Below are 21986 nucleotides of genomic sequence, written 5' to 3' on the forward strand. Positions count from 1 at the left end.
AATGCTCTCCGTGGTTCTGCTCACTTCACTCAGCATCAGTTCATTTAAGTCTCTTCAGGTTTTTCTGAAATTCTCCTGCTTGCACAATAGTATTCCATTACATTCATATACCACAACTTGATCAGCCATTTCTCAGTTGATGGGTGTCCCCTCAATTTCCAATTCTTGGCCACCACAAAAAGAGCTGCTACAAATATTTCTGTACATGTGGGTCCTTTTCCTTTTTTTTTTTTAATGATCCCTTTGTGATACAGACCTAGTAGTATTCACTGTCTTTTTTGTTTTCACTTTTTTTTTCCAGAGATGGGGTAAGTGGTGGAAGACAGAGATGCATTGTAATTTGGACCTTTATTGTAACTATTAGGCACAGCTCTGAAGGTTAACCTGAAAGCTGTCTAAAACATCAGACACCTTGTCCTTCTAACATCCCAGATCACCTTTGCACACACCCATCCTGGGATTAACCCAAGTTGGGGACCATACACTTCCTTGGGGTTGTGTACTGTTTTTCATTTTTGACTTTGTATACACAGCATGATGTGTGTGTTTGTGTGTGTGTTATGTTGGCCTTGGGGTCGGGGAGATTTGGGTTCAAGACATGCCTCTGACGCACACATAGTGACTATGAGACTCTGGGGAAGTAATTTAAACTTCTTAGTGTCCCCACACAACTCCCCATGACTATAATTACCCCAGAGCTGCTCTTCTTCATTTGTGGAAGGAGGTCCCACATTCAGAAGTTCCTAATGACTTTAGTGAAAACTATCTACTTTCTACTCCAAAGAATCCAAGTCTCTTTTTTAGCAAGTCTCCTTTTAAAATTCTACATTGTCTCTCTCTGACCAAAGAACACTAGGACAGTGCCTCGCCCGTTGGGATTGGGACTGGTCTTGCGATTTCATTGGTATGGGGAATTCCCCAGAGGTGCATCTCTGCACCACCGGCTCTAGAGCTCACAGCCTTAGAGTTTCCTTGGAGCACTGAGGGTAGTCCTTTAATAAAGTGATGAACGAGACTCAACTTAAGTTTTTCCACCGGAAAAAGGGAGAGCCTCCCCTCCCCACCCCAACCTCTGTAAAGAGCTATTCTGCAAATGCATGGCCCGCCGGCTCCACGCCAGCAACAGCTTCAGGGGGGTTCCCCCGATGGGAGCCCGGCTCCCCTCTCCTCCTCCTCCCTGGTCCAGCTAAAGGCTGCAGTGCGACGCCTCTCCAAGACCCTCCGATGCATTGCAAAGAAAACGTGTTCGGGCCCCGGTTCCGAGGACTTCAAGGCGACCCACTCCCGGGGAAGCCTCTTCCACGCGAAGCCAAGGAAAACACTTGTGCCGGGGATCAGGAACTGTAAGCAGGAGTCCAACCCTCCTCGCCGGCTCCCACGTCAAACGCCGGACGTCAGAAGAAACATTGTAATGTATCAAAACAGCGCACCCCGAGAATCTCCCCGGCAGCTGCCGCTGCAGCAGCCGCAGCTGGATTTCCCCTCCCCCATCAGTCATAAGTAAAATAAAGCCTGCCCTCCCTTTCTCAAGCCTTGGGCAGTGCTAGAGCAGGAGCAGCCTCCGCTCGGTGAGAGAGGGGCTCTCTCTGCCGCTCGGGTAACGGCCGCAGCTGCAGCCCTCTAGTATAACTTCCCAAAGCGGTCCCCGGCCGGGACAGGCGGCGCCAGCGCGCGGGACCTCGGGAGCCCCCCCCCCCCTCTCCCCCGCCTCGCGGGATGGAGAGGGAGGCGCGTGCGCGCTCGCGTCCGGGCCCCGGCCGAGGAGCTGCGGTTTCCCAAGCCCCGGCCGAGCTTCCGCCGTTGGTCTTGCGAGTCTATTAGCAGGCGCGTGGTAGCGATGGCGGCTCTCTGGGAGACTTCCCTGTCACTGGATACTACTCCTCCCGGCCCGCCGGCGGCGGCGGCGGCGGCTCCACCCCACCCGCCCCCGCCCCCCCCTCGCCCTTAGTTTACAAGTAGCAATTTCGCTGGCTGGTGCCGCGGGTCCGGGGCGAGCCGGGGCGCGCGCCGCGGGGCGGGCGGGCGCAGCAAGCACTCCTCGGAGGAGCCCAGCCGCCGGCCCAGGCCACCATGGGGCTGCGGGAGAGGCTGGCCAAGGAATGGTTCATGCTCGGCATCGTGCTGGTGATCGTGCTGGCGAAGATGGATCCGTCCGTTGGGGCCAAGGGCGGTGAGTGCGGCCCCTTCCCACGACCCACGCGAGAATCCAGCTCCGCGAGGGAGGGAGGGAGGGGGGACGGTGCTGCCGAAGTGTACGTACCTGGCCCCGGGAAGGAGGCCCCCCACCTTAGCTCTGCACCTTGCTCGAGGTAACCCCGGGAGAACCAACCTCTCCCCCCCCCATCCCCGTGGGGGCGTCCACCTTGCACGTGGACTTGCAGGAGTGTCCAGCATCTGGGGGGTAGAGCTAGTGTGTAAGTGTCAGAATGAGAGCCTCAGCCCGGAGCTAGAACCCGTCGGGTGGGACCTGGCATCGCCCTGATTCCCGGGGTCCTTGAAGCTTTCCACCACGTGGGGACCTGAACGTCTTCAACCTGCCCTGTGTACCTCCCCTTTTCTCGTGGGGAGGTCGGGGGAGAGGAGGAAAATGTCCTGCCCTCCACATGCAGGCTTCATTGAAACTCTCAGGCAGACTGACACGTTGCATACTCTTGCTGGGACACTACTTCCGTGTGTTCTCCTCCCGGGGACTGTCTGATTCCCAGCTCGAGCTAGTAGCTCGCACAGAGGTTACCTGTGTTTCCCACTTCGTGCCCAGCGCCAGCTCAGTCGCTACACAGAAAGGCTGCCTCCGCCTCCCAAGAAAATCTTTGCAGAGTGCGGATATTAACTGGTTAATACAATGTAGCCAGGTTTGAAACCAAGTCAGCTCCCAGATAAGGGGAGGCTTGTATATGAGGAGCTAATAGTTAGAAGTCAGTCTCATTAGTTCCCCTTATCTCTACCTTCTCGTCTGTTCTAACGTTAGAGTGTGACTTAGTAGCAGATAAAATTACGCTTTTTATCTAATCAGTTTTTCCCATTCAAGAAACTCTTAACTTAATTTCAGTATTTGATGGGTCTTCGAGATCCGGTGTGTTGGTGTCTAAATTTCACCTGGGGGTTTGACATCAAAGTGCTCATTGAAGTTATTTGTACTGTTTTGATAAAAAGCAATTTAGAAATGAATGAAAGCTATTTGTTATTCCAATCAGCACCAAAGTTTTGTAGGTACCTCCACCCCCAAGCTGAAAAGTCAGCTCCCTGGAGAGCTTCTTGAAGTCGACAGCATAGAAAGCTTTACAGAGAACCATGCTTTTCTGTTTTCCCCTTCTCTAGTATTAGTTACTTTACTAGGTTTAACTTATTATTTTAGAATGACTATAAGCATTAGTTCACAGGAAGGAAATAGAAGTCTGAAGAACAGACATGATTTGCCCAACAGCTAGTTGAAGCAAGAAATAGAACTCTGTCCACTAGAACTAACTATGCTGAAAGCAGGGCTGTCATTCCTTCATTCTATGGGACACAGAAAGTACCACTGGCTTCTCTTTCGACAAAGATTCTCTGTGACCTTTAGGCAAATGCAGTAATTTTTGTGTCAGTTTCTGTCAAATGAAGACCACTCCTTTACCTCTCAGGTGATAGTAAGACAGAAGAGACCTCTGAGGATTACTAGCTATGTGGTCTTGGGCAAGTCACATAACCTTTGGAAGTCTCAGTTTCCTGTTCTGTAAGATGCATAGAGCATACTTCTATTGGGTTGTTGTGGAAGATAAGTGAGATACTGTAATGTATGTAAAATGCTCTGCAAACCTTTAAAGCCTAAGTAAAAGTCAGCTGTTATTCATGAGAGTTGGACTTAGTGGGGAGAAGGGGTCACCTTTATAGCCTGAACTGAAATGTCTCTGGTCAAAGGGACACATTTTGGGCAGATTATATTCTTGCTTCAGTTTGCCTTGTGTAGAAGAAAGTAGCATCCTAAGTGACATCCAGATGCCTGGGTTGTAAAGTTGGAAGAAAACTTTAGGAAAGCCATTTGGCCATTAATAATGGGAGTTCACTAGGTGGGTGTGGACTTATTTCTAAAGCAATGTTTCAGTTTCCTGAAAAGGACTGATACTAGCTGGGAAATAAATGAGGTCTATAGTGAATCTTTGGAATGTAACATGAGAACAAATCTTGTAGGACCAGTGTGACTTCAAAGTTGTTGTTTTTTAAAGGACAGTGTGTGAATTGTGTATTTAAGTCATTTAGAGGCTTAGTGTAATTAGATTAAACTTGCTCCCATTTTAATACCATGTTATATTGGGCACATGTTGACGCTAGTATCTGTTCCCCTAGCACTGATTGCATGTCAGTGGCAGGTATAAGGCATGTGTGCATATTTACACACATATAGATGTGTACACATACATATATATTACATGTGTGTAAATACAAAAGTTGATATTGTGTTATGTATGTGTGTGTGTGTATATATATATATATATATATATATATATATATATATATAAAACACATAATACTGTATGTCTGTCTGTCTCTATAATATGCCAAATCTGCAGTAAATAGATGAACAAAGCATTAGATAAATATGTACAACTTGTAATTTCTTTGTTTCCTGGTCACATAATATTCACTTTCTAGATATAAAGAACTTCATTTTTTTGCTGTTTGTATTGTTGGTCAGAGAGTGCAGTTGAACCAAGATGATAAGTTAACACAGTTTAAGATTAGATTTCTCCTTCTCCCCTCCCTCTCAATTCTTTGGCTTTCTTCTGAACCTGCTTAGCTTAAACATCTCAACCACTTCAAACTAAATTTTAAGCCTCCAAGTCACCTACCAAAACAACCCTTGGGAACTGGAAGGGAAGGAATTATCATATATGCTTGACACCTGCCTCTCATATTGAGAGTGCAATTTTAAGGGTTATATTCATTTCAACAAAAGCCCATTATAGCAAAATCAACTTAGATATCCCTCCAAATAGAAGCCTGATTGTTAATTCATTTGTGAAAAGTCTTGGTGGATGGCCATATTTCTAATTTTTGTAATGAGTATTTGGCTTCATCTCTAATGAGGGTTGAGGTTTGGTCCTGGCTGTACATAGTATTGTATTTTTACTTTCAAAGGGGATTAGGATGCTTGCTGTTGAATTCTTTTGAAAATAAAATAGCTAGCTTGCCATAGATATGGTGCTTTCAGGTTTACAATGAACTTTACAAATATTTTCCCTTCCTAACAACCCTGACAGGAAGGTTTCTGTTACCTCCTTTTTACAAATGAGGAAACTGAAGCAGACAGGTTAAGTGACTTGCCCAAGGTCACATAGCTAGTAAATGCGTAGGAGACTGAGGTGGACACATTAAGTGACTTGCCCAGGGTCACACTCAGCTGGTAACTGTCTGAGGCTATGTGTGAACTCAGATCATCACAACTCCAGGTGCACCTAACTGCTCACAACCACTCTGTGAGTTAATTAGAATAGGTGTTAGTAGTTTCATTTTATGTAGAAGTAATAATAGAGACTGTGTGCTGCCCTTGGGCCAGTTCCTTAAATTCTTTAGGTCTCAGTTTCCCCTTCGGTAAAACTAGTAGATTAGGGTTTAAGATTTCTTCTAACAGTTTCTGTGAATCTAAGTTGAGCAGCTTCCTAGAATAGAAACCCCTTCAAATTGTGGTTAGCGCTTAGATGTCTTAAGTCTTAGTGCAAAATGCCCCTCGTTGGATTTTTAAAAACTCACATAGATCAAGGATGAGAACAGTGTGCTGTATTAAATGCAGATATTATACAGCTGCTGGATATGAGACATATAAATAGAGAACTGGGCTGGAGTCAGGAAAGGATCTGAGTCTCCTCCTCTCACAAATACTACCTTTGTGACCACAAGCAAGTTAGTTAACCTTTCTGAGCCTGAAGCCACTCTCCAAGACTGTAAGTTGTAGATGCCTTCTGATCTGCTTCCGTGTAAGGACCTCTCAGCAATGAAAATTACAGCTCCTTGATGCAGTCAGTTCCCAGTTGTAGGTACTTGATATAATGATAACCTGGATGTGATGTACCCTGCTCAGAAGTGCAGGAGCATTGATCCCTGTCCAGCATAGAGCTTCCTGGATAGATTCAACATGATGCCTTCACAGAAGGAGAAAGGTGGCTCTCTTCTTTGGAAATACAGAGTAAGTTTCTGGTTTTCAGCTGCAGATTTAGTTAGCTTGAGTGATTACTGTGAATAAAGCATGAATTTTAAAAAGGAAGCTACTTTTTCTTTTCATTTACAAGTCTGTATTGCAGAAAAACCATGCTTCATGCTGTGGGATTGTGACATAGACCCTGCAGAGAATATGTTAGGTTTCATTGAATTGCAGAGTTTTATTCAGTGGACACTTGCTGGCCATGACCTCCTTACAGTGTTAGTTGACCCACAGTATGCCAAGGGTATGAAAAATCCATACTCTTTTGCACATTCAAAAATACTGTGAATTTAGTGGGCTTATGCCTACCTAGGATCAAAGAAGTTTAGATTAGAGGACATTAGTTGGTCAGAGAGTGAAAAAAAACATTTATTAAGTGACTGCTATGTACTAGGAAGCATGCTAATCATTGTAGATACAAAGTCAGGCAAAAGAGGAAGAGTCTAATGGGAGATAAGTAAATATGTATAAACAAACTATATACAGAATAGTTTGGAAATAATTGAGAGAGGGAAGGCACCAGAATTAAGAGGGGCTGAGAAAGGCTTTTTGTAGAAGATATGATTTTAGTTGAGTCTTAAAGGAAGCCCAGGAAACCGCAAGGCAGAGACAAGGACAGAGAGCATTCCAGTCATGGGACAGCCAGAGATAATGAGTATTTCATTTGTGGAACAGCCAGGAGGCCAGTGGCACTGGATCAAAGATATGTGTTGTAAAGTAAGGTGTAAGAAGACTGGAAATGGAGGAGAGGACTAGGTGATGAAGGGCTTTGAACAGCAGAGGATTCTGCATTGGATCTTGGAGGCAATAGGGAACCCCTGGGGTTTACTGAGTAGAAGGGTGACATGATTGGACCTGCACTTTAGGAAAATCACTTTGGTGGCTGAATGAAGGATGGATGGGAGTGGGGAGAGGCTTGAGGTAGACAGATTCACCAGCTGATATTGTGGTAATCCAGATGGGAGGTGATGAGGGCCTGCATCAGAGAAGGGGCAGTGACAGCTGAGAAGGGGACATGTTCTTGAGATGTTGCAGAGGTGAAATCCACAGGCCTTGGCACCAGCTTGGATGTGGGGGGTGAGGAGATAGTGAGAAGTCCAGGATGACTCTTAGGTTGTGAGCCTGATGGACTGGAAGGATGTTGTTGTCCTTTAGGGAGGGTAGGACGAAGGGGGAGGGCTTAGGGGGAAAGAGAAAAAGTTTAGTTTTGGACATGTTGAGTTTAAGATATCTACTAGATATCTACTTGGAGATAATCTGAAAGGAATTTGGAAATGTGAAGATTGGAGAGCTACAAAGAGGTTAGGGCACGATAGATACCTTTGGGAATCATTAGCTTAGAGATGGTAACTAAATCCATGGAATCTGGTGGGATCACTAAGTGAAGTAGTATAGAGGGAGAGGAGGAGAGGACCCAGGACAGAACCCCTAGGGACACCTATGGTTAGAGGGTGTGATCTGAAGGAAGATCCAGCAAAGGAGACAGAGGGGTGGTCAGATAGGAGGAGAACCAGGAGAGTGGTGTCCTGAAAACCTAGAGAGAAGAGAGTATCAAGGAGGAAGAGTGATCAAATTTCAGAGGCTGCAGAGAGGTCAAGGAGAATGAGGATTCAGAAAAGGCCATTGGATTTGGCCACTAAGAGACCACTGGTAACTTTGGAGAGAGGAGTTTAGGTAGAAGCTTCATAAAGGGTTAACAACAGAGTGAGAGGAGAGAAAGTGGAGGCACCCATTGTAGGTGACCTTCTTAAGGAGTTTAGTTATAAATGGCAGCAGAGTTATAGGGCAGAAGTTATTGGGGATGGAAGGGTCAAGGGAGGGTTTTTTCAGATGAGGAAATATGGGCATGTTCATAGGCAGCAGGGAAGGAGCCAGTAGATAGGCCCAGATTGAAAATGATTGATAGAGTAGAAATGACAGGCATCAATTTGTTGGGAGAAATGGGATGGAATAGGATCTGTTGGGCAGGTAGAGGGATTAGCCTTGGCAAGGGGAAAGGTCACCTTATTGTCTGAGAAGGGGTAAAGGAGGAGATGGTGGCAGAATGCATCTGAGTGACATGAGATGAAGGAAGAAGAAGAGGGAGTTCACAGTGAGTGGCCTTGCTTTTTTTTCCTGTAAAATATGGAGCAAGATTCTCATCTGAGATAGGTAGCCATGAGAGATATGAGGAGACACAAAAAGGAGCCACTGTGGAGAGTGGGAAAGTGAGTTGATAAGGGAATTGTAGTAGGATTGCATAGCCAAAGTGAAGGCACAGTGGAGGTTGTGTAACACAAATTTGTAGTGGACCCAGTCAGAATGCTTGTATGATTTTTCTCCACCATTGTTCAATAGCTCAGGTGTAGGAGCAAAAGTGGTAGATGGTGGGAGTGATCCAAGACTGAGGCTTGCAGGGCACAATCAGCAAAATGCTAAGGAGGGGTAGGAGCTCAGCAGAGGAGAGGACAGTGTAGAGTTGAGTTGGGTCACCAAGGGGTCAAGATGGGGAGAAGAGGAGACGGTGGGTAATAGAGGAGAGATAGCCTGGTAGCAGCATATTGAGGGGTCAGGGGATTGGAAGTCACGGTGTAGACAAAGAATTGGGTTTGGTAAGAGAAGGAAGAGGGAGAGATGGAAAGCCAATAGAATCTGGTCAGATAAGAGGATGGAGATGGTGCATTTGTGGGTCATGGTGAGATCAAGGGGATGACCATCTTTGTGTGTGACTGAGGTGGGGTGGAATAGATCGTGGAAAGTGAGGAGGTTGAGGAACTGAATGGTTAGGGTGTTTGAGGGAGAGCCAGTATTGATACTGAAATCCCCTAGTAAAAGGGAAGGAGTTGGGGAGGAGAGAAAAATTGTGAGCCATGTACCAAACTTATTGAGGAAGTCTGGGGAGTAATCTGGAAGAGGCTACTAGGATTTTGATTGGTCTGTAGAGATGAATGACACGAACCTCGAAGGAGGAGAACCAGGAGTATCTGGTACTAAATACAAAGTCCATACTTCTACTATAAAAAGGCATACTACTGCTCCCTTATAAGTGATGATGAGTGGTACTATAAATGTGTCAACAAACATTTTTTTTAGCCTACTAAGGACAGAATATTGTCTTAGGGCTCTGTGTTATACAGAAATCAAAAGTTTTCAGGTAGTGTTTAATAAATAGACAAAAAGTTGTTCTGTATCAGGAAGACCTGTGTTCAGCACTTGCCTCAGACATTTCCTAGTAGACCTTGGGTAAGTCAGATAACTTTGGTTAGCCCGGGTTTCCTCATGTGTAAAAACCAACGCATTAGCAAGCATTTATTAAGTGCCTACTATGTATGTTCCAAACACTGACTTGGTGCTGGAGATGCAAATACAAAAAAACAAAAGATTTTACTTTCAGGGAGCTTACATTGTACCAGGGAACACTGTGTGTGGGGGGGGGGGGGCGGGGGGAAGGGGGGGAGTCGGATATGAGAACGTAGAGGTAGAAATGGCAAAATTCAACAACTGACCAGATATGGGGAGGGAGGAATCAAGGGCGGGGTGAAGTTACAAACCTTGGAGACTGGAAGAACGGTGGTGCTGTTGTCAGAAATGGTGACATTTGGAACAGGAATGGGTTTGGAGGAAAGATAATGGATTCTTTTTCAGATATGTTGAGTCTGATGTGCCTGTGGGATATCCAGTTTGAAATATCCAGTGGGTGGTTGGTAATATAGAATTTGAGCTCAGGGGAGCAACAGCGTGTGACTATATAGATTTGTGAACCATGCGTATAGAGATGAAAATTAAACCCCTGGGAATTGATGGGGTCACAGAGAGAGAGAGAGGGAGAGAGTGAGTGAGTGTAGGGAGAGGAGAGGGGCCCATGACAGAGCTTTGGACTTCTAGCTGTCTGCTAGACAGGGGAGAAGGTTTCCGTGCATTATTTTCCGGTCCTGGGATTTATGTTGGTAAGTAGCTCCATAGTCTTCCTTACGCCATGTCCAGTGTTTTGGTAGGGTTAAGATCAGTTTGTTTTGGTGAGAAATCGGGAGAATGCCTTCTGCGCTCATATTTATGTTCTTCCTTCTAATTCTGGGAGTCGTTGACCAAATAGTTCTGCCTCATAAACTTTCGTTGTTCAGTCATTTTATTTAAAAAAAAAACTCTTTATGCCCAATTCTTTATGACCCCGTTTGGGGTTTTCTTGGCAGAGATGCTGGAATGGTTTGCCATTTCCTTCTCCAGCTCCTTTTACAGATGAGGAAACTGAGGCAACCAGGATTAAATAACTTGCCCCAGGTCACACGGCTAGGAAGTGTCTGAGGCCAGATTTGACTCAGGAAGGTAACTCTTCCTGACTCCAGGCACTCTATCCACTGTGCTACCTCAGTGCCCAAACTGCCAATTCTGCGGGAGTGGTGGAGAACTTCATTATATTCATTCTCTCCCTTTGTCTCTCTCTCTCTCTTTTTTTAGGACCACTGAAGCCTGAAGTGACTATAACCTACATTGCAGTTTCAGCCATATTCTTTAACAGTGGACTGTCACTAAAAACAGAGGTATTGTCAACAAAAAGGGGGCACGGAAAGGAGGAGTCAGGAACATCTAACCTTAGGCATCTGTTTCGCAATGTCAGTGGCCCTGAGTAAGCCTGTCTGTAGTTGAAAGTGTATAATAATACCAGCAATAATAAATAGCCCCTGTTTAAGGAGTGTCAGTGAAGATCTCTATGCTCCTCTGTCAGCTCACTGGATCCTCACAACAACGGGTAACCACCACACTGTCCATACTCCCAGTTGACAGAAGAGAACCCAAGCTTGACTCCATCGGTGCCTTATTATGAAGTATCGTGCTTCAGTATTAGTGAAGATAATTTGTCTGTCATCTTCGGTCCTGGCAAAAGGGGCTGGATTATTGCATGTTCTAGGAGGCCTGTGGGGTGATTGTCTTTTCATTGGATTTATTTTGAGTATAATTAATGTAGCCACAGGACTAAAGATATCCTGGGCCCTTGTTTGCCTTATGATTAGAACTGCCTTCTATTCACACCCCTTGCCACAGGCTGAGTTTTAGCGTGTTGGAGCTGCTATGTGCAGGTCCCTGTAACTCTTCTACATCATTTGTCTAGACTCGGAGCTCGTTACAACATGACATTTTAACCCCAGGATCCTAGATTTGTAGTTGGAAGGACCTTAGAGATCAGCATGCTTGTGGAGCTGTATATCTAAATTCTAGTTCATGTTTTGAGATAAACAGGCAAATAAATGAATGTATTTTGTTGTTGTTGTTCAGTCCCCATTTGGGATTTTCTTGGCAGAGATACTGGAGGGGTTTGCCGGTTCCTCCTCCAGCCATTTTACAGATGGGAAAACTGAGCCAAACGGGATTAAGTGAGTTGCCCAGGGTCACTCAGCTAGTAAGTGTCTGAATGCAGATTTGAACTCAGGTCCAGCACTTTATCTACTGAGCCACCTAGTTGCCCCAAATGAGTGTATATATGTGTGTGTGTGTGTGTGTGTGTGTGTGTGTGTGTAGACACAAGCACATATGTATATGTGTATATGTATATATGTGTGTGTGTGTATATCTATCTATCTATCTATCTATCTCAAGGCTAAGGAGGGATGAGGGCCATATGGCATAATGGTTAGAGTACTGGGCTTAGTGGTTGGAAGACCTGCTTCAGAAACTCACTCACTCACTCACTGTGTGTGCCTAGATAAGACATTTGCCCTCTGCCTTAGGCAAGTCCTGGTATTGTGAATAGAGTGTCAGACTTGGAGTTGGGAATGCCTGGGTTCAAATCCTGCCTCTGATACTTATGAACTGTGTAACCCTCTAATCCTCAGTTTCTTTGTTGCAAAATAGAGGTAATCTTGGTACCTGTCTCCCCGCGTGGTTGTGAAGGTCACATGAAATAATGGTGCATGGTCAGAGAACACTTTAAGTGTACAAAGTGTTTAACAATTAGTTGTTGTTGAGTCATTTCTACTCTTCATGTGTAAAATGAGTGTTGGGAAGTGGGTCCCTTCCTGAGGGACCTGAGGTCCCTTCCTGCTCTGAATGTGGGATTCCACTAAGTTGGAAATGACTTGTGACCTACCTGGGCAGAGGGAGGTTCACAGGGCATTATCTAGCAATAAAAGGTATTGTTTCCTGGTGGTCGAGGTGTTTCTGGGCAAAGAAGTCTCTAAATGTGAAGGTGATGAGATTTTTACGGGAAAGAGCAGTCTGTTCTTGAAGGGGGTAAAAATCTGAACAATAGAGAAAAGGTGCTCTTGAAGAAAAAGTTAAGAGCTGCTGTGTTAGAACTCAGTCAGCTTAGGAAGCTCCTACTATATATTAGGGCGACTAGCTGGTGGAGTGGTTAGAGTACTAAGCCTGGAGGCAGGAAGACTCCTCCTCTTGAGTTCAAATCTGGCCTCAGACACTGTGTGACTTTGGGTGAGTCACTCAACCCTATTTGCCTCCGTTTCCTTATCTGTAAAGTGAGCTGGAGAAAGAAATGGCAAACCATTCCAGTATCCTTGCCAAGAAAATCCCAAATGAGGTCACAAAGAGTTGGACACAACTGAAAAATGACTCAACAACAACTATGTATCAGACATTGAGTCTCTGCCCTCGGGGAGTTTGCATTTAGTTGGGGGAGATAATGTATGTAAACAGATACAAAGTATACATAAGATATATTGAAGGTAATTTTGGGGAGGGGGAAATCAGAGAAGGCCTTATGTCAAAGGTGATGACTGAGCTGAGATTTAAAGGAAATACTGGCGTACTCGTCTTCATGTAAACAAGCTTCCTATGCCAGAGAAAGATACTTTAAACAAACTTCTCCATGCTTGCAGATGTCTCAGATTTTGTGTGTGGTGAGTATCTGCAGGTCTCTTAGTTTCCACACAAATGAAGGGATCCTGATGGATGCTCACAGACAAAGGCACTTATGTGAATGTCTATAATGTCTTATAGACAAAAGACGCTTTTGAGAGTTGTTCTCTTGGTTCCAGAATCTGGGGCACTGGAACATAAGAGAAAGCCATCGGCCACCATGGTGGCACTACAGTGATCTTGCCCTGAGACATAAGAGAAAGCCCTCGGCCACCATGGTGGCACTATAGTGATCTTGCCCTGGGACATAAGAGAAAGCCATTGGCCACCATGGTGGCACTATAGTGATCTTGCCCTGAGACATAAGAGAAATCCCTTGGCCACCACGGTGGCACTATAGTGATCTTGCCCTGAGACCTAATAGAAAGCCATGGGCCACCATGGTGGCACTATAGTGATCTGGCTCTGAGCACTCTCTTCCTGCACTGTTTGTAGAGCACCTCTCTTCAGACCTGAGGTTTTATCCTAAAATGCATCCCCTGCTGCCTGGTTAATAATTGAGCTGCTATATTTGGTGCCTGGAGTCAGGAAGATGGGTTCAAATTTGGCCTCAGGCACTTACTAGCCATGTGACCCCGGGCAAGTCAGTTAACTGCTGTTTGCCTCAGGTTTGTCATTTGTAAAATGGGGATAATAAACAGCACGTGCCTTCCAGGGTAATTGTGAGGATCAGATGCTCTGTGGGTAGGAGATGCTCAAGAAATCCTGGCTGGCTTGACTCTGCTTCAAAGCACGGCTCCCCTCAAAGCTTGTTTGCCTTGGCTGTTCCACTTGTGTTAATCACAGCTTGTGCCAGTGGATTCCCGTCTGAGTTTCCGGGTTTTACTAGTTCACCATCTATACTAAAAGGGGAGAGTGACATGACTCAGGAAGTCCGAGCTCATGAATGATGATGGCTTCTTGTTCATAAATTACTTGTGGAAATGGCTGCTAAAATTGTGTGGAACGGAGGTGAGGTCATAGCAGGGAATGACGTTTTATGTCCAACAAACTTATTTAGGGGGCAGCTGGGTGACTCAGTGGGTAGAATGCCAGGCCTAGAGTCACTGGAAGACCTGAGTTCAGATGTGGCCTTAAGACACTTCCTAGCCGTGTGACCCTGGACAGGTCACTGAACCCTGTTTGCCACAATTTCCTCATCTGTAAAATGAGCCAGAGAAGGAAATGGCAAACCGCTCCAGTATCTTTGCCAACCCCCAGTGGAGTCACAAAGAGTCTGAAACAACTGAAAACAGCACTAACAACTTATTTAGCCCAGGAACTGGTAACCTTTCCTCGTTCCACAAAGCCGTTCTTGCTCTTTTTACTTAGGGGGGTAGATAGAGAAGCAGGATGGGGAGCGACGGTGGGTGCTGCAGGACAGAGAGGGCTGGCCTTGGAGGCAGGAAGTCTTGGGTTCAAATCCTGCCTCTGACACTTTCTGTGTAGAAGTGTGGCTCAGTCAGCCCCTTTGAGCCGGTGCCCTTCTCTGTTAAAAGGGGGTAATCATACCTTTAGTTTTTATCTCCTGGGGTTTTTGGAAGCACCAACAGTATGTCAAGTGCTTTGCAGACTTGAGCGTGCTATTGAAGTGCATTCTTCAGTGCGGCAGTGGATAAAGCCCTGGGCTGGGAGTTGGGAAGACTTGAGTTCGAGTCTTGCCTCAGACACTTAGAATCTGGGCAAGTCATTTAACTTCTGCCTGCCTTGTTTCCTCACCTGTAAAATGGGGATAAGAATAGCTCCTGTCTCCCCATTCTGCAGGGCTTAGAGTACGATATATGTGTTAGCTGCTGCTGTTATTAATGTTATCATTAATCCGTCAGTCAGTAAACATTTATGAAGCACTTACTGTGTGCTGGCCACTGTGCTGAGGGCTAAGGGTACAAAAAGAGGGAAAAGATAGCTCCTGCACTCTAATGGCGAGACGTTATGGTGACGATGTTGATGAGGAAGGAAGAAAGGGACAAAATGAAATGTCGGGAAAGGTGAGCTGAAGCCCTGGTGCGAAGGGCTTTACACGACAAGCTGAGGAGTTAGTACTCTCTCCAAGGTCAAGCGGTCAAGAAGCATTTATTAGGCACTGACTATATGCTAGGCACTGTGCATTGGGGAGTCATTCGTATGATCTGGTACTTATCTGAATATGAAATTTTAAACTCTACATGCTGACATGCTAGGTGCTAGAATGTGGATTTGGAGTCAGGAAGGCTTGAGTTAGAATCCTGAGTCAGACACTTAACTAATTGTATGACCTTGGGTAGATCAGTTAACTTCTCTGAAACTCAGTTTCTGTGTATATAAAACAGGGATAATAATAGTGCCAACCTCCCAGGGTGGTTGTGAGGATCACATGAGACTAATGTGTAGAAAGTATTTTGCAAACCTTGAAGTGCTATAAAATGCTGGCTATTATTAACAAAATTTTGTGTTTTATAGCTTTTTAAAAATATGTGAAGTCTCATTTTATCTTCTTGAATATATGAAATGTATATGGAAAGTGTCCAACATTGGGATACTGGGGCAATCTTGAAAATGCTTCAGCCTCCGTGATAGTTTCTAGGCCCTAGAGGTAACGTCATGGACCACCATGGATGGGTGACTTGGTAAGAATCGTGCTGGACACTGCATTGTTTCACTTCCTTGGCATGGGTCCCCAGGTCCAACCTAGACTCACTCTGTTTGTATGTCTAAAATGCCCAGGGGGTTGTGCTGGCATGAAATTGATTCCCAAGATAGGTGAGAAGTGTGTCCTTCTCTGAAGTAGAGGCTGGGTGCTTCCATCAGGTCTAGAGATGTTTCTGGTCTCATCTTTGAATGATAGTTATTATAATTAATAATGTTAATGATTTTTATAGCACTTTAAGGCTTGCAAAGTGCTTTTCATGTTATCTCATTTGACCACCCCACCCACAATAATAATAAAATAATAGCTTGCTTTTCTCTAGTACCTTTAAGGTTTGCGAAGCACTTTGCATATATCATCTCATTGGATTCTTATAATAACCCTGTGACATATGTGCTGTTATTATCCCCGTTTTACAGATAAGTCACCCAGGATAACAGTTAATAAGTATCTGAAGGAAGATTGGAACTCAGGTCTTCCTACTTCCTAGTCAGGCACTGAAGACTTCAGACTGGTTGGTGGGATGGGTGTCAGATGGAAATTCTGCTCTGTTCTGATAGAATTCAAGGGGCCTGAATTCCCAGGGTCCTTCCTTTAGTGTAACCAGGCTAAAGCTCCTAGGAGCCTTGAGAAACTGAGTAATAAACCTTACTGCGGCTAATACTAAGTTTCAGTGATTTCCTCTTAGTCCCGTTTCCTCTCCTTCCCTCCTCTCCAGTGAGGAGGAAGCCACTGCCTTCCAAGCCAGCCAGTTCACTTTTGAATAAATCTAATTCTTGGGATTTGGGGGGTAATATAATCCTGAGCTCATCTTCCTCCTAGAGTCATTACAACAGTGACTTACCTAAATGGAAGAAATTCTAATATGGACCTGGAGGGAGTCCTTAGACAACAGAGATGCCACCTGTCTAGCCAGAACCAGAACATTGGCCATAGGGTGATTTGTTTTCCGTCATAGCAGTTAACTGGTCTGCTGATGCCGTGGAAGGGTTGTAAATTCTCTCAGTTGATGAAAATGAATGTGTCATCAGTGCATTGTTTGAAGTAAGTATTTATTTGAATGGAAAGAAGAGCCACAGAATTAGTGCAGTGTTGGGCACGGTGTCAGATGACTGGGTTTGGCTTCTGATACTTGCTAGCTTTGTGGTTGTAGGCACTTCATTTTCTTTCTGTGATCCTCAGTTTTATTGTCTGCAAAATGGGAATGTCCATACTTGCACTGTCATCCATATAAGTTTGCATATTTGAACCTTGAACTCTGTTAATGGTTGACTGTGCTTCTTTATGTGTGAAACTCACAAGATATTTGTGCTTTGATTTCATGTCTTTTTCATTGGTTTTTACTTTAAAAAAATCATTACCAAATACAATAAAAAATATCACTGATTTGAATTAACTGAAGGCTCGAAGGGCCGGGAAAAGGCCAGTTTGAATTGTTGACCATCAATGGAAGTTCTTGACCTAGGATCTATGGATTCCCAGGGTGCTGTGGATAAAATTCAGGGGGTCAGAGAACTTGGATGGGGAAAAAAATTATACCCTGATTTTTACTAACTTCTAGTTTAAATAGAGTATTTCTTTAATTACTTAAAAACATGGTTATGAGAAGGGGGTCCATAGGCTTCACCAGGTTGCTGAAGCGGTCTATGGGGGAGAAAAGGTTAAGAAGCCCTGGTCTAGAAGAAAGATGGCCTTCAGTGGGTAGATTCTCAGCTGGACCGGACCGGAACTGGAACAGACTGGAATCACACAGCTTAAGAAAGTCGGGATGGGTCATGGTCTAGGAGTACTAACACTGAGGCAGTTACTGAGCCATCCAGCTATTTAAGCATTTATGAGAAGATTCACCAATACAAACTAGTGACAGATTGTAGAATTACCTGGTTGCAGTTGTAGTGAAGTCAGTTTTAATGATTAGATAAGGATCATCTGTAACCAGCAGAGCATTTTTTGCAAATTAGTGCTCATAAAATGTTTAAAAGAATTCAAAGCATTAAGAAAATACCCTGTTCTTTGCTGGAGGGTGAGGGAGGTGGTGGTGGTGGGCTAGGGGGAGGAATGTGGTATATACTCTTAGGTTTGGTGATTCATAAGTTAGTTTTGCTGAACTACTTTCTTCCCTCTCTTTTTCTCTTTTATTCTTTACTACAAGGAAAGAGTTTCTGGATGGGTGAAAGGAGAGAAGTATATTTGGAAACAAAGGTGATATAAGACCAAAAAGTAGCAATAAAAATCAAAAGGCTTCCAGAAAAAAATTCTCCCTTAAGTAGGTTAAAAAGCAAACTTTTTATAGTAGTATTTTGCTTAACATAGACTTTTCGTATAGATTTGCAAAGGTAAAAAGCTTTTCCCTGGTCTAAATTAAGTTGGTTGTATTTTCAAGAAAAATCAGGCTATTTTAGCAGTTTAAATTAAAATGCCTTCTAAGCACTATACGGAACATTTTCTCCCCTTAGAGTCTTATCTATTATGATTTATTATTTTATATAAAAATAAGTTACAAATAAATACCAAAATAAAATAACTGGGTTTAGTGGTCTTTCTGTAGATATCTCTCTTCCAAAGGATTTTAAAATGTGTTTTTCATTTTTTTTCCAGGAGCTGACTAGTGCTTTGATGCATATAAAATTACATCTTTTTGTTCAGATCTTTACACTTGCATTCTTCCCAACAACAATATGGCTTTTTCTTCAGTTGCTCTCAGTTACACCCATCAACGAGTGGCTTTTAAAAGGGTAGGTTGAAAAAAAGCGGTGCATTTTTTGAAAGTGGTTATTTTTGGGTGGGTGGGGAAACTGAGGAGAATTTATTTCAAACCAAATTTTTTTTTCATGTTTTTAACATATGTAGGAGTTTACCTATAGGACAGATATTTATTTTTTTTTTAGTGAATTGTTCCCTTCTGTGCTAAGAACACCAGTTGTATTAACAAAGGACTCCTTTTCCCTGTAAAGTTTAAAAATGTTGCCCCAGACTTAAAGATTGGCGTGGTGATTTAAGTGCGTTTTTGGGGGGAAGCATCTAAAATTGTGCTTTCAGGTCATGGTGTAGCAAATAGAGAGGGGAAAAAATAGACTTAGAATGAGGAGGCTTCAGACCCAACACTGCTGCGAGTGACTGGCTCTGGCTTTGAGGAAATCACTTACTGTTGTGGGTCTGTTTCCTCAACAGTAAAATAGGCATAATCATTCTCTATTTACTCACAGGTTTGTTTTTTTGTTGTTGTTGTTGTTTTCTGTGAGGCTCAAATGAATGTAAAATTCAATTTGAAAAGTATAAAGTGGTATTTGAAAATATTTACTGGTTTGGCTCAACAAATAATAAATAAAGTTTTTGTAGCACTTTAAATTTTTATACAGTGCTTTCCTTACAACGACCCTTGAGGTAGATCATGCAAGCATGATTCCATTTTACAGACAAAAAAACTGAGAGCTTAAGTGACATGTAGGTGATCACACAGCCAGTAAGTGTTTGAGGCCGGATTTAAACACGTCTCCTGCCTGACTCCAACGTCTAGTCATGCTGCTCTCAAGAAATCTATTTATTGTGAACCCTACTATATTTGGGATGCTAATATCCCTAATTATCACAAAGAATAATAGCTTATAGTCTAGGGAAGCAGTTTATTTGTATATGTAAAAATGGTAAGACATTCCATGGACAGACAGTGTCCCGAGCTAGACCTTCTTGGCAGGATAGTTGCAGAGTATGATATTCTTTCCCCCTTAATCCTCGCCTGAATTTTAAGCATATCTTAACCAAGAAATCAAAACTCAGCATTATGCTTTGGGACGTTATGTACTGTACATTGCATGCTTCAGTTAATGCTTTTATCTGAACCATTACCTGTGACTGCCCCCTACCCTCCCCCAAAAAGATACTGAGCAAAATGTGTTGATTCCCAGAAATGTTTATTTTGATTCTCTTGTTTCTTTGAAATTAAAACTGTCTTTAATATTTCTCTTTCACTTTTACCTCATAACATTTATTTCATAATTATTTTCATTCCAGTATCTTAAAAAATGAACGAAGAAAGGTTATTTTTGTTACAAGTTCTTTTGGGTGGGGGGAAAATGCAGGGTGTGTGTGTGTGTGTGTGTGTGTGTGTGTGTGTGTGTGTGTGTGTGTAAAACAGTGTCTAATGTTTCCTTGAGAGCAATTAGGAACTTCCAACTTGAGTTTAGAAATACCAGTAGCACGCAGTAGATTCTGCCTCCTGGTTCTGTTTCTCACAGTCTTTCCTGCTCAATCCAGTTCCTGTGAGTCCTACAAAAATGCAGGAGAAAAGCTTATAATACCGTAATGTTAGTAACTTTATGATGATTGCAACATCTGCAGTACTTGTGAAAATGGAGTGATGGTTTGAGCGTGGAAAAGGCTACAGGAGTCCTTAACTCATGACATGGAAAAGGGATAGCTTTTGACATCAAAGTACATGATAACCATGTGAAATAATACACTTAATTCAGGCACCGAATATTTAAAAAAAAAAGAAAGTAAACCATCTGTCCTTTTGTAATTATATGGTGTAGAATGAATGTCTTGCTTTTAATAGGACAATATAAAAATAATAGGTTTCTGCCTGAAATGGGCCTAGAAGTAATATCAGTGGATTATATTCACTACCACAGCGATGTTCTTCTATATTGTGGTATGTTGTTGTAATTCTGTAACAAATAGCATTCACGTAGCCTAATGCAGGGGTGGGGATCCTGTGGCCTTCTAGGTCCTCAAGTGCAGAATCCAGTTTGAATTCTGTCGAAGGGCCACACTTGAAAACCTAGAGGACCACATTCAATCAAAGGGTCTCACATGAGGACCTAGAGGGCCACATCTGGCCTCAAGGCTACAGTTTCCCCACCCCTGGAACAGTACTTCCTACTTCTTGTACAAGCTATTCTAAAAATCTTAGTGCCGCTTTAAGCTTTTAAAAACTGTTTAAAAAAAAAGACTTTTGGAACACTCTGTATTTTACATTCATAAAGTTGGAGAAGTCAAGTCTACAAGCATTTATTAAGTGCCTACTATTTGGCTCTTGCTGTGCCAAGCCCCGATGATACAAAAAAGGGCAAAAAAAAAAAAAAAAGAAAGTCCCTGCTTTCAAGGACATTGCAATCTAATGGGAGAAACAAGGTTCAGACAACTATGTGCAAATAAAATACGGATAAGATAAAGGATCTTCAGGGAAGGCAGTAAGGTTCCAGAGAACTTAGAAGGGCTTGTGGATAAAGGTGGGACTTTAGCAGGGATGTAAAGGAGGCCAGGGAGGTCAGGAGACAGGGATGAGGAGGAAGAGTGTTTCAGCCATGGGAGATGGCTGGAGAGGATCCTCTTGGCAAATGGAGGATCTTGTGGGAGGTTCTAGCATAGAGATTAATGTCATTAGGTAACAGGGGAGGAAGGTGTGAAATGATTGGAAAGGTAAGGATTGACCCCACCCGTTGTTTAGTCGTTTTTTCAGTTGTGTCCAACTCTTCTGGGGTTTTCTTGGCAATGATACTAGAGGTTTGCCATTTCCTTCTCTGGCACATTTTACAGATGAGGAAACTGAAGCAAATAGGGTTAAGTGACTTGCCCAGAGTCACACAGCTAATAAGTGTCTGAGGCGGGATTCGAACTCACAAAGATGAGTCTTCCACATTCTGGGCCCAGTGCTCTATTATTGCACTATCTAGATATGCCCCAAAGGGTCAGTTAGTCAGTGTGTATTAAATGCCTTTTGTGTGCCAGGCACTGTGCCAAACACTGGAGATACAAAGAAAGAAAAAACTGCCTTGCTTTCCAGGCTCACAGTCTACTGAGGGAGACAACATGCAAACAATCATGTGCAAACAAGCTATATGCAGTACAGGATATATTGTAGACAGTCAACAGGAGGAAGGCACTAGAATTAAGGGGCAATAGGAAAGGCTTCCTGCAGAAAGTAGGATTTTAGTTGGGACTTGAAGGAAGCCAGGGAAGCCAGGAGGTGGAGTTGGGGAGGAGGAGAATTCTGGGAGTGGGACAGCTGGTGAAAACACCTGGAGGTGAAGTGTTATTCAAGAAACAGCCAGAGGTCAGTGTCACTGGACTGCAGAGTATGTGATGGGGGATATGGTGCAGGAAGCCTGGAAAGGCTCAAGGGGCGGGTGATGGAGGGCTCTGAAAAGCCAACGAGAGGATTTTATGTTTGATCCTGGAGGTAATAGGAAGCTACTAGAGACTCCTGAGGAGAGGGGATGATGTGGTCAGATGGCTTCTTTTTGGGTCCTATTAGATGTACCTGTCTCATAGGGGAAGTGTCTTTTTTCCTCTTGGCCTTACCATCTATGTGTTTTCGTCATCCTCTTGGCTCTTTCAGGACTTTATTCTCTTTATTAT

The 21986-nt window shown here is 43.7% G+C and overlaps 1 protein-coding gene across 2 annotated transcripts in view; it reads left to right on the forward strand.

Moving 5' to 3' along the window:
- Positions 1-1830: 1830 nt before the first annotated feature.
- The window catches only part of SLC10A7 (solute carrier family 10 member 7), a 288849-nt gene continuing 268693 nt past the window's right edge, over positions 1831-21986 (forward strand). The window contains exons 1-3 of one of the 2 annotated variants that reach the window (XM_036765559.1): positions 1831-2170; positions 10610-10692; positions 18225-18361. In XM_036765559.1, the coding sequence (XP_036621454.1) occupies positions 2071-2170; positions 10610-10692; positions 18225-18361 (320 nt within the window). In that variant the 5' untranslated portion in view covers positions 1831-2070. The remainder of the gene's footprint in view (positions 2171-10609; positions 10693-18224; positions 18362-21986) is intronic. The other variant, XM_036765560.1, reaches the window with a different exon arrangement.

This window comes from Trichosurus vulpecula, chromosome 6 (assembly GCF_011100635.1).
Source record: "Trichosurus vulpecula isolate mTriVul1 chromosome 6, mTriVul1.pri, whole genome shotgun sequence".
In the NCBI taxonomy this organism is placed as follows: domain Eukaryota; kingdom Metazoa; phylum Chordata; class Mammalia; order Diprotodontia; family Phalangeridae; genus Trichosurus; species Trichosurus vulpecula.